Genomic DNA, 11,803 nt, shown 5'->3' with positions numbered 1-11,803 from the left:
GAGATTAAAGAAAAGCTTGAGAGATGAGCCTTCTCTTTCTTCTCTTTTTTAAAAAACATATTAATTTTTGAAAAAATACCCCTCTCACAATCAATCTCTCTCTTCTCTCATTCCCTCTGCAAAATTACCATTCTTCAATATAAATCATGATTTCCTTCTCCTTTACCTCTTTTTACAAAAACTATTAAAAAAAAAAACAAAAGACCCAACAAGAGAATATCAAAATCTATAATTTTTTTGTTCTTACAGAGATTAAGAGAAAAAAAATAAAAAATTCAAAACTACATTCAAATACTATTTAAAAGTTTTTTTCTCTTTTTCACCAAAAAGGATTTGGATGTTGCATACATCGTTTCCTTTTTCCTCTAGTTTTTTTAGAATTTAAGCATCGTGGCGATATAGACCTCAATGGCGTTGGAGAGATAAACGGCGAGATATATACCCCGATTGTGTTGGAGGGCTGGATGGAGAGATAGCTAAATTGAGATTTAATTTTGAAATTTTTATCTAAATGGTAGGAGAGGAGAAAGAAATAGGAACGTGCCTTATTATTTTGGATTAAATGGTTTAAAGGGTATCCTTGTCAAATCTTGTAAAAAATTATCTAAAAACAATTAAAATTATAAAAAAGATTATTTTTGAAGTGACCTTATTATGAAGGTCATTTTTCATAATTTTTACTATTATTAATCGCAACTGATGGTGTATAAATATTATATAGTATTAATTATGCATAGAATATAAAGTAATAATTAAATATAAACTAGGGATACCAGGAAACTTTGAAAGAAGTTGAGGGAAATGGCAGGGTGGAATGTTATGTTAGCCCCATCAATACACCACCTTTTGTCTGACATTGAGCTAATGCATGCATGCAGGTACCATCACCCTTTACATGGAATTTGCCAGCAAACAAATGGGCTAATGTTAGGGGAATCACTTTACAATCCATCTATCCATAAAACAGAAAGGGTGAAGATGAATGTACTGAAATGATAAGACAACTTTCTAACCCAATTAAATGAAAAATAAAAAAAAAAATAATGAAAGAAGGGAATTTGTCAACATGATTATTAGGAAGGGATTGTTTGGCCCAATACTCAAGCCAATGGGCTTTGAACCTGTTTTAGTGGGAATGGTTGACCCAAATAGACATGGATTGGATACAAATTCAACGTTTCCCAAAGTTGTATCATTCCAACCCAAAAAAAAATATTGAAAAGAAACAAAAGAAGGGAACATGTCAGTTTTTGGCCCAAACCTCAAGAAAATGGGCTTTCAACCTGTTTTGTTGGGAAAGATTGACCCAAATAGATGCAAATCAGATACCAATTCAAGTCTTTGAAAATAAAAAACGTAATATTTAAAATAATTTTTAAATTATTTTTAAAAATTTAAATAAGTCTTTATGATTTCATTACGTTTAATAAAATTTTTATATTTTTATTTTAAATCAATTAAATTTTTTAAAATTAGTGATTAATTTAGATAAAATATTATTTATTATTTTATATTAAACTTTCCTATTCAAAGATCTTAAATCGAGCCTTTTTCGATTCTTATGTATCAAAAAACAAACATTACGACAAAATTTCGATTGCAATGAATTTTGCTCTCCATCACAAATTTTAATCCTAATCATTGATTACAATTGCTATACCATATTGGGCTTTATAAATTTTAATTGTTAATTTCTTATTTAATTCAGTAATTTCAAAAAAAATAAAATTTTTTTCTTAAAAAATTAATGACATGTTTGGTTTCATTCTCCTTATTGTCATTATTTTTTTAAATCATGTTTGATTCATAAAATGATCATTTTTGAAAAATGATGATTTCTCAATTCTATTTCATTTCGGGAATCATTCACAACAAAATAACGATAGGAATTAAAAATAAAAATAAAGATTTTTTAATAGTAAAAAAGATAGAATTAGGGATTTTCCAACAATTTATTGTCCATTGTTCTAATAATTACGTGCATACGGCATCCTTAATTTTGCTACTCCATATTACATAGGAAACTTCTTCTGAAATTACTAAACGGAAGCCCACACGTAGCTTCTTTCCCTGTCATTTACCGCGGCTTTCCTAACCTTGTCGGCGTGTCACCAACGCGCTCAATTTCCCGCTTTAAATTTTGGTCAAAGTGTTACTGGAAAGCATCGAATCCCCTACCATCTAAGTTCCCTTGCTCTCCCTCACTAACAAGTAAAAACCCGCCACGTATAATGACAAATTCCTTCGGTCCCCAACGTTTACAGGACCATTTGGAGAAGTGAAGAAAATATTGGAACAGAAGATCAAAACTCGGTTTTCTTACAATGTCCCAAACTGACTGTTAACTGACAAATTCGGCTCGAAATCTCACTTTTACTTTCTCTACTAGGCAAAAAAACAAAAACCAAAAATGTTTTTCTTAAAAAAAATAAAAAGAAAAAAAAGGGAAACAAGAAAATAAAGCTAACAAAATTCTAAAAAAAAAAAAATCCTCTTATGGAATAAAATAAAACCAAGAAAAATAAAATCAAAGATTTGCCATTAAATCAAGATTCTAAAAGAACACTTATTAAAACCCTAGAAAAACACAGCAACACACAAGGGAAAAAAGAGAAAAAAATTACATAAGAAAAGGTGGCAAAAAGGTGTTCTTGGTTTTTCTTGGGTTTTAAAATTTTTAGATTTAAATTTAAGAATTTCGGAGAAGTTTTAGAGAAAATGAGTCTGATCAAAAGAAAATTCGACTTGAAAGGGTGCGATTTTGGGGCCGATGAACGACCACTGGTGTGGAGAGTGCGACGACCAGTGAGATTCCGACGATCGAAATCTGAAAAAAGAAGGCAAAGGAGAGGTTTTTTTGGAGGGAGAATAGAGCATCAGCATTGGAGAGAGAAAAAAAAAGTGAACAGAGTTGCTTAGGTTTTTTTGAGAGGATTTTATACCTTAGTGAAACGACGTAGTTTTGATAATGAAGCATTTGGACTTTAAGTTAGTTGCCACAGGCCACTTTTGACTAAGTCCACTTATGAATCTTGCTTCTTGGGCTGTTAGATTGGTTTGTTGTCCAAGCCCATCTTATTTGGATCTTTGGATTTTGATTACAGCCCACTTGACAAAACCCACTCTTATTCAATTGTTGGGCCACTTATCAAGTATGGGCTTGAACCTTCATGTTACTCATTTTATTTATTTATGTTTATTTATTTAGTTTTATTTTGTTTTTGTTATTAATGAAAACTAGAATATAATAAAAATAAAGTTCTGTTTTAAATCATAATTAGGTTAGGATGAAATTCTTACAACCATAATTAGTAGAATGAAATTATAAAATAAAAAATAATAAATATTTGTAATTATTTAAAAATAAATCTTTTTAAATGAAAGTTTTAAAGGAGTTGTAAGGGGCAATTTTTTTTCTTAAAATTGTCAGAATAATTATGAGACTTTACCATAAGGGTTGGGGGTGATCTCATAAATATATTTTATCAAAAAATTTATTTATAAATAATTAATAAGAACATAGATAAATAAATTATTGAGATTTTGTAAATATAATTTCATAATAAATGTTTAATATAAAATAAATGAAAGTCTTCTGATGATGGAATTTTGAGAATGTTATAAAAGGAAAACATATAATTAATTAGATACCATTTTCAATGGGCATTGTGAAGGTGCTAATCTCTTCCTCACACATAATTGTGCTTCCAAACCTAATTAGTTTCGTAAAGTGTAATCTATTTTTTTAAATGAACTTAAAGTCAAGCCTAAGACTTCATTAGAAAAATAGATTTAATTAAGTGAACAATCGCACTTAAATAAAAAAAATTAATGACGACGTCGAACGGTTGAGTTTTAGGACTCATATGTTATGACAGACACTATTTCTCTTCAGCCTTTTGTTGTATTGCACATGGACTGTTAATTAATTATCAGACATCTGATATATTTCATTTACATGTTGTTGGTGGCTTCCTATGTTCAAAATACCCGGTTACATTGATGTTATTTATGAGGATTATGTGGATCATACCTCTTTGAGATAAAGCAAAGTGTTTTCAAATATGTATTTTCTGACCAAATTTTATCTTGATTTTGCTGGAGTCTTCTTTCTTGTGCCTTTATTACTTCCACGCTTTCAATGTAAGTATAAGGTGAGCTTATATTTTCTTTTTGAATAACTAGCTTAACTAATTTTTTGAAGCGTACAAGTACTTATTCTAGCCTTCTAGTTGGAAGGATGTCTTGTTCTATCATCCTGCTTTTCATTATACAAATTTTTTGGGTTAAAATTACTTAATAGTTACTATTTCATTTGACAATCTTTACTCATTTATGACTGTGTATGTTTTATTTGTTTTCTTATCCCATCTTTTTCTTCTTCTTTGTTATGTTGTATGATATTACCCACCCATCTTTAAAGTCTTTACCTCTTAGTTTTTTTCCCAAAATCCTTTGGGATTGATAATCTGGGATGATTTTGAAGATACATTATCTAAAAGAATGTGTGGAATTTTCAAGGTTTTTGCTAAAGGGTTGGACTAATGTTTAGACTTGAGATTGCTGAATGGCACATGATGTCCTTTTAGTGCCATTTGTCTTCACTTATTTTGACCTATGGATAATCACATCTTTTTTTTTTGCTGATCCTAAGGGATGTAGTGAGACGGAGGGAACTTGTTTGCTTGTGTTAATGAACCAATCACACGAGTGGGCACATATATGCATTTGAGTAATGAAAATTTTGTGTTTGGGCGAGTAATGTTTCTTATTTACTTTCAACCTGTGTTGTTTTCTCTTTGCTTTTCCCACTTCATTTGTGGAGTTGTGGTAGACATGAGCATCAAAATGGATAAATTTGTATAATTACACCTGATTCTCAAATGTTTAAACTTTGAAATGTTCTGTTTCTGAAGCCTTATTGTAGTAGGGTGGTGGAAGCAAAGATCTTGATAAAAAAAAATTATTGTCTTTGTGCTTTCTAATGTTGGATCTGAATTGTTTTGATATGTATTAGATAAAACAGATGCACCTAAGGGAGCCAATGACATCAAACTGATAAATGCCGGCAAAATTTTGGAGTACCTTTTGGTGATCTTCCTAAAGCAGTCATCACCATGCATGTTGGTAGTCTGATCTCGTCCATTTTTCTTCTGCTGGATTTCTTTTGTTTAAACTATAATCCCCGCAGAGTAATATATTTATTGACTACTGAGAATAAGAATTTGAATTTGAAGGGATGGCATTATCTTGTATTCAAGGTCAAAATATGCATATGTTATGTGCTTTCTTTGCTGCATCTGTTAAATGTTAAAATGTGGTTAATTTTTGTCTATAGCAGAAAAGATGGTGAATGAGGCCCCCAAGAAAAACTTCTGTTCGTGTTCCGTATTGTAAAAGAGTTTGCTCTTGATCTGGAGTCAAGCTAGTGAGGCAGCCTCACAGGTTCTTGAGATCTGTTGTGCTATGGACATGGTAGCTGGAAGCACAAAATAATTAGTAAAACAGTGCCATCCTTCATTGTTACATGGTTTGTTTGAGGGCATTCTTGAGTAACACTGATGTTGATGATAATGTATTTGTGTCTTTTAAAAAATATGGTGTTTCATGTATTTGGTAGCTACCCTCTTTCTTCATTATTTATCTAATAGAAAGCTTATGGATTCGGACGTATACATAATACTCTTTCAGCCATGATCTTGATATATTCGAATACTGTTATATTCAGACTAGGGAATAGGCTTGGATGCTTTCTGAACCCATCAAGATTTAATTGTGTGAAACAAATCTAGAGCGTGTTTTGATAACTAGAAGTGTTGATCCAATGTAGAAGTTAATGCATTCATTCAACACCCTTTCTCCCACTTCCTTGTTCCCCTTTCACTCTCCTAGCTCTGCTGCCATGTTTAGGTATGTGTCTGGAAGAGTACATACTTTGTTTATATGTATATGCAGATGTATGTTTGTGTACTGATTCATGTGTGTGTGTGTGTGTGTGTGTATGAATGTATAAAGTCAACAAAATTGAACAGAGAAATGCATATTATACCATCAGGGTGCGTATGGCAAACCATTGGAAGGAAAAATGGAGCCTGGACTTTTCATTTCCTTGGTGAGATTATCTCATAACAATGAATGAATTTGGTTTCCTGTTTTACAACTTAAAGGAAAACCCACCATAAATTTAAAGATGAATTAATTAATTGGGACCTAATAAGCCGAGAGCCTCGCTTTCGAGAGTGGGTCTCACCATTCACCAAATCATCAAGCTTTGCAAGGAAAAATCTGATGAACTTGTTTTTCTCAAATACCTTAGCTCATCACCACCGACCTTGCGCAAACCCTTCGGTCCAGTGGTTACAACATATGGGACGAAAATCAGCAACGTTTTCTCGACCCTGTGCCCAAGAAAACAATAGTTTTTCTTTCCATTATTCAAAAGAAAATAGTTTATTATACAATGAATCAAATTTTAGTATTGACCTTATCCTGACTCACACCTTTCTTGGCATTTATCTTGACTTCTTTTTCTTTGTTTGTTCCTTTTCTTCCTTGGCATAACGTAAAAGAGAAGCAATATCCAAGATTGGAATGATAAGGAAAGCTTGGAAAGAGGGAAAAAAAACATGCATGTAAAATAGGAAGGAAGAAGATGATTAATCAACATCGCCATGCAGAAGCAGCAAGAATTGCTCTATCTTGCCACCCCAAAAGTAAGCAGCCTTTATCTTCAGTTAATCGGTAACCATCACAGGAATATAAACCGAGCAAAATCTTTGATTGGGTCACTGCATTTGCACTTAAGGGCACCCCTTTAAACCCTTTTCCTTCCATTAATTTCCTCCATTTCTCTAGCCTCTCATGCCTGGCTGTCCTCTCACTCCCTTCACAAGCCACAATGTTTCTTATCTCTGGTGCAAATATGTACTGCTCGACTTTTGCTCTTTGAGCAGAATCTGGGGAAAAAGTGGCATCCAATGAGTCAAATATTGCTGAATAGTAGTGCAACGCCTCGAGGAAACGGCCTAAGAAGTAAGGGCCATTATGGCTTGCTTCTTGTTCAACGAGGGTTACAATGTTAGGAGCTTGATCACGTATCATTGCCAGTAGGTTTCCAAGGCAATTACTAGGTACTCGGTGGAGCCTATTAACAGCGTTAACGGCTAGAGCCTCACCAACTCTCCTGTTGAACATATGAGGTTTTATATCTTCAAGTTGCTCGCCAATAGGGTGGAATTCAAATGGGATGTGGAGAGAGTGAGCTAGTTCTGTTAAGCATCTGCCTGTCTCTTTGATGTATTCTAGAGAGGGTCCAACTCCTGTTATCCTAAGAAAAGGAGCTCCATTAGGTCGGGCAGCTAGAGCTTGCATGAAAGCTGGCCATTGATAGCCTTGGAGGATATCTAAGTCAATAACATGAACACGTTCTTCAGCTTCAAAGGCCTCAAAAATGGCTTGATTAGCAGTGAAATGTGCAAATTTTATGTATGGACAGGCTTGGTAAACAATTTGATAAATCTTGAGAACTTCTAAGGAGTTTGATGGGAAAGGAACAAATGGTTTTGGAGCACTGGAAGTGCCAGGATTAGTGGTTATGGTTGCGGCAAGCCTTGCACTAAGGGCTTCGGTGAAGCAAGAGGCAACTCTTTGCATGGAGTCACCAAGAGGAGTTACCACTCGATTTAGATGGTGTATATATTTTCTTGCTAACAAGTAATCTTCTTGGGCCACTGCTTCAGCACATGCAAGGAGGAGATGCACCAATTGAAGCCCACTATCTTGCTCCTGTAAAGGCAAATTAGATTGGAGTTAAAATTTCTAGCTAAACTAAAGATAATTTGTTTAATTATATGTGAAAACTTCCATGCATCATATCTTTTTCTTCCTTTTTATTTTGTTCATGATCTTTTTCTTTATAAAAGTGCAAAAGGGAATCATCTTGAATAATCAATGAATGGAAAAAGGAAACCAGAGCAAGAGATCATAGTACCTGCTCAGGGCCAATAGGAATAGGAACCATTAAGGTATGGCCAAGGTTCTGGTGTTGCTGTTGCTGTTCTGGTGGTGCTGGTTGTTGCTTTTCTAGTTGTTTCTCTTGCTGTAGTTGTTGAGATAATGGTGGTCTTGCGATAGAGTTTACCGGATAGTGTTGCTCATGGGTCAATTGTGAACATCCGGCTGACGATGACGTTTCACTTGCAGACCCACAAAACCTTGAAGAATTTGGGATTGTTATGCAGTCTAGCACTGCTGGAGCCGTGCTTGGCATTTCAAACATGTTATTTGAAGTTCCCATACTTGAAATCCTTGTTGTTGGGTATTCTCCATAACCATCCTTCTGATAATCATCCAGGAATTCTTCTATAGCAGGCAATGAAAGGCTCTCAACCTGCATAAACTGATTGTTAGGTGAGTTAAAGACTTTGTGGAGTGGGCTTTGCCCTTTCCCTTTGTGGGTGCTGTTAAATGACCCAAGCTGAGACGAAAACCGAGGTGGAGAACACCCTGGCAGACTCTGCCCTTGCATTGCCTGAACATTACCGAAACTATAGCTTGATATTTGTGGAGATGGTAAGTTTCTCACTGGGGATGAGATCATGGCGTCAGAATCAAAATAATCAGAGAAAAAAGTTTCCCATGCAGAACTGTCTGGGGACTGGACCTCAACATCATCCAACTCAAACTTGACTGCTGGGAAATTGAGGCTTGGTGGGGTTAAGCTCTTTTGCTCCAAATCAGAAGATGGAAAAGTTTTCTTAGACTCAACAATTGACTCGCATGAGTTCTCACTCTTGATGGAACCCATGCTGCCACAAAGAGAATTCATCATGTTTTCTTTACTTTGATCAGCAATACTTTTTCCAAACACCCAAAAACCCTCCCAAAAAACAAAAAAGGGGTCTGTGTTTGTTTTCAGGAACCAAGCCCTTTCAAAAGAAGTAGCTAGTTTTCCAAACCCGCTCTCTCATAAGTTGTTCGACTAATAGCTTGGTAGGGTCTGTTAATGTTAATGAGAAAGAAGCTAGAGACAGTTTTCCTCTCTTCTTATTTCATAAGGGATTTGTCTTATTGTCTTGGAAAGAGAATGGGATTAGAGACAAATTTCTAAGCTGGATTCATGTTGATTGGAGGGTTTTGGTTAGTAATCTCCTCTACTAAGTCTAAGCTAAGCTTTAGCTGGATTTTTCTAGGGGTTTAATTTGTCCTTTGGGGTTACTCCTTGGAAGACTACAGGACAAACTCTTAGTTGGCATTGATTGGGACCACTTTTCCCTTGGGCCGTCCCATCTCAGAAAAGTTTATTAAACAATGATTGGACCCTTTCTTGGTGTGAAATGTGTAGTAGATTATCACTAGGATTGGAATACACAGAGAATGATGGCAGGGGGGGGAGAAGACTGGACAGAGGAGAAGGGGAGAAACTGAAGAAGAAGAAAGAAGAATAGTTTTGAAACAGAGAAATGGGGCCTCTGGAAACATGACAAATTCTGTGAAAAGGACTTGGAGCAATGCATAATCCTGAGAAAAGGACTTGAAACGAATTGAGTAAATGACAAAGGGATCATGATGCTCCTGCATTGTGATGAGCCAAAAATTGTTATTTTTACACTATGGAGGATGTCCTTGCCGATGCCACTTAGCTGCTTTCATCTATTGTAATAGTGAAATGATTTTGATCTCTTTTGTCTAACAATGAAAATGTTACATTACATCTTCAACCAAAAATCAATAAAAAAATGTTACGATGATAACAGTAAAACATTGGTTTAATGATTTTTACTTTAGGGGTTGACAATTTGAGTTCAACAATCACTCATTGCCACAATAACAATACCTGTAACCATATGTTATTAAAGAATAAGTTTTAACCAGCCATGGTCTAAGGGTAGGTGAAGAGTACTGTAGGAAATGAAAAAGTTTTAAGAGTAAATTACATCCATGGTCATTAAACTTGGGCAAGATTTCTTTGAGGAAAGAAAGGGGCACAATGAGGCGAATTTTGTTGACATATTAGTTCAAGTGGTAGCTATGTTAATTTTTGGTCGATTATTTGTATGAAATTTGTTATGATTATCAGATTTGATATATTTTAAAAATTTCAAGAACTTAATTGAGATAAATTAAAATTCAATGACTAAAACGAAAATTTTGTGAAAGTTTAGCGACCAGCAGTGTAATTTAGACAAAGTTTTAGTCCTAAACTTAGTGACATTGTTGGTAATGATAAGCAAATTCGAAGGGATGAATAGATGGAGGAGGTGGGATAGTGAAGAGAGGGGGAGAAAGGACAAGAAAGGAGACATAGGCAAGGTCGTCGGATGTGGCGTCGGTGGCGCCGCCTGCTCCTTGGACTTGCCAAAGGAATGAAGCGCTTGTCCCAAACCATCTTCTTTCTTAGGCGGCATCTCTCTCTCTCTCTCTCTCTCTCTCTCTTTCATTTTCATACAAACAAATACAAAGCCTAATCTGCATGTCCTTACGTACCATTTTCATGCCCCTAAAAATGTTTGCCTCTTGACATGGAAACATTTCTACGTTGTGAGTCTGTCCAATCAGAACCATCTTCTCCTCTTTTCTTTTGCATTTGTCATCTCCTGCCTAAATTGGTCTTGCCATGGAAATTCCATCTTCTTTTCCACTAAAACCATCATTTCATCATTGTCCAAATCGTCGGTTAACACTGTTGAAGCCAAAGCATAAACTTCCCATTTTTCCTCTTCTTTTCCTCACCACGAAATCATGGTCAGCAATGTTTTTGTATATCGTCTAGCATATGCCTAAATCAATCATTAATTAATTTAACCCTTTGGGAGGCAAAACTTTATTAACTTAAAACCTCCCTTGGATCAGCTAACTGCTAACATATATAGCTGATCTATCTAAATTTAAAAAGATTACTGACGATAAAAGTCTATATAATTTCTTAACTTTAATCAAACAACCCTCTCACAACCGTAACATTATTGTTTTTATAATTTAGATCTTAATTGATCGAAAGTAGCTGTTAATTAGCTATAGTAATTGTACACATTAGAAGTTTAAATCAATATTAGTTTATTAGATTATGATATTGTGAGTGATACAGTAAAATTAAAATATTGTCGGTGATATAATTAGATTATGATACTATTAATTTTGTACAATATATATCGCATTCATCTTAGTATAATTCACACAATCCAAAATACAAGATTTCTCTTATTATAACAACAAGTATATATTATAATCTAAAATATAATCATACTAATTTAGGTTATGCACCGTACAATTATAATAATTAAGTTAACAACCGCGGATTAATTCATTTTGTTGAGCATATCACACCAGAATTTTGTTTCAAGACCAAGTCTTCATTCCTTTTTAATGGCTGGAGAGAGGTAATGGTAAATTTGTGTGTTGCAAAGTAATTAATTAAACCTCACAGAAATGACAATGAAACTTGTTTTATCACTTGTTTCGACCTGCTAAAACAAAGCCATTGGCTCTACTAACGTAAGGGCATAATCCCTATAGCAAACAAAGTTTTCCAAAGAAACAGTAGAAGCTAAAGCCAAAAGGCAAACTGGTCTGCATGGATTATGGCCAGGTCAAAGCACTGCTTTAAAACATTTGTTCGGCATATTAGTATAAATTAAAACCAATCTCAATGTCTGTCCTCCATATCTTGATAGACAATGATATATCACAAAGTCAACAAATGTTCATTCGCCATTTGGCTCACGCCCCTCCACTCTAATTAATATGCCGTTTCATATAGTCTATTTGAGTCTGTCATGTTTGTTTAACCTCATGATTTAACCTT

General features: G+C 34.4%; 1 protein-coding gene across 1 annotated transcript; it reads right to left on the bottom strand.

Moving 5' to 3' along the window:
• Nucleotides 1–6,660: 6,660 nt before the first annotated feature.
• LOC110427939 (GRAS family protein RAM1-like) lies at nt 6,661–8,830 on the bottom strand. Its single transcript, XM_021443592.1, has 2 exons — nt 7,991–8,830; nt 6,661–7,785 (listed from the first exon to the last, which is right to left on the bottom strand). Exons 1-2 carry the CDS (start codon nt 8,828–8,830, stop codon nt 6,661–6,663), a joined length of 1,965 nt encoding a protein of 654 aa, XP_021299267.1.
• Nucleotides 8,831–11,803: the final 2,973 nt, after the last annotated feature.

The sequence above is a fragment of the Theobroma umbraticum genome, unplaced genomic scaffold (genome assembly GCF_002168275.2).
Source record: "Theobroma umbraticum cultivar Fairchild unplaced genomic scaffold, ASM216827v3 scaffold_239.0, whole genome shotgun sequence".
Classification (NCBI taxonomy): Eukaryota; Viridiplantae; Streptophyta; class Magnoliopsida; order Malvales; family Malvaceae; genus Theobroma; species Theobroma umbraticum.
The sequence above is the reverse complement of the archived record's forward strand: the minus strand, read 5'-3'. Positions and strand labels throughout refer to the sequence as shown.

Bases quoted from the DNA above. Each gene is read 5' to 3' on its own strand.
- LOC110427939 (XM_021443592.1), bottom strand. From the start codon at position 8,830: ATGATGAATTCTCTTTGTGGCAGCATGGGTTCCATCAAGAGTGAGAAC. The intron at 7,786-7,990 runs GTACTATGATCT...TTGCCTTTACAG, and splicing joins TTCCTATTGGCCCTGAGCAG to GAGCAAGATAGTGGGCTTCA.